This window comes from Penaeus monodon, chromosome 27 (assembly GCF_015228065.2).
Source record: "Penaeus monodon isolate SGIC_2016 chromosome 27, NSTDA_Pmon_1, whole genome shotgun sequence".
Lineage (NCBI taxonomy): Eukaryota > Metazoa > Arthropoda > Malacostraca > Decapoda > Penaeidae > Penaeus > Penaeus monodon.
In genome coordinates, this window is record NC_051412.1 from 31,449,087 (window position 1) to 31,449,737 (window position 651).

A 651-nucleotide genomic window follows, 5' to 3' on the forward strand; every position below is an offset into this window, starting at 1 on the left:
TTGTTTTGGACCAAGAACTCCTGAAGGACCTACTGGATTGGATTTAGATTTGGAATCAATGAATATCATAACAGTTAAGATATTTTGGGTTATAATACACTAATCTTCGTACAAATTTTGCATCAGCACTAACGCAACAGACATATATTGAAGTTGTCATGTTTTATCTTCTACTCTTTATTTCTTTTATTCAACCATTCTCTCTTTCTATCTTCCTTTCCTAATACATAATTTCACTCAACCACTTCATTATTCACTCTTTCACCTTCCCTTTCATACCATCCATCTGAAATCCTTACCTGTGTGTTGCCGCATGTGCATCTTAAGGGTAGATTTGGAAGCAGTTGAATAGCCACAGTAATTACACAAGAACGGCTTCACTTTCTTGTGCACAAACTCGATGTGATTCCGCAGCATCCGCTTGTCTGTGAACGGTCTCTGGCAGGTCTCACACAAGATCTGCGGCACTTTGAGGTGGAGAGCCTAGGGGGGAGGGGGGGAGGGTTACAAATGGAGGTGAAATATGGCTCAGTTGAAATCATTACATTACAATAATCTAGAAATCAGTATGACAGACAAGAGCGATAATAGCAACTATGATAAAGAGAAGAAGGAGAAGAAGGATAACAACAATAACAATTATACTAACAG

General features: G+C 38.7%; 1 protein-coding gene across 1 annotated transcript in view; it reads right to left on the reverse strand.

Moving 5' to 3' along the window:
• LOC119590792 (zinc finger protein 664-like) overlaps positions 1–651 on the reverse strand; it is a gene marked incomplete in the record, with an annotated part of 13,353 nt that overhangs the window by 11,164 nt on the left and 1,538 nt on the right. The window contains 1 exon segment of the mRNA XM_037939505.1: positions 300–483. Within this exon segment, the coding sequence (XP_037795433.1) occupies positions 300–483 (184 nt within the window).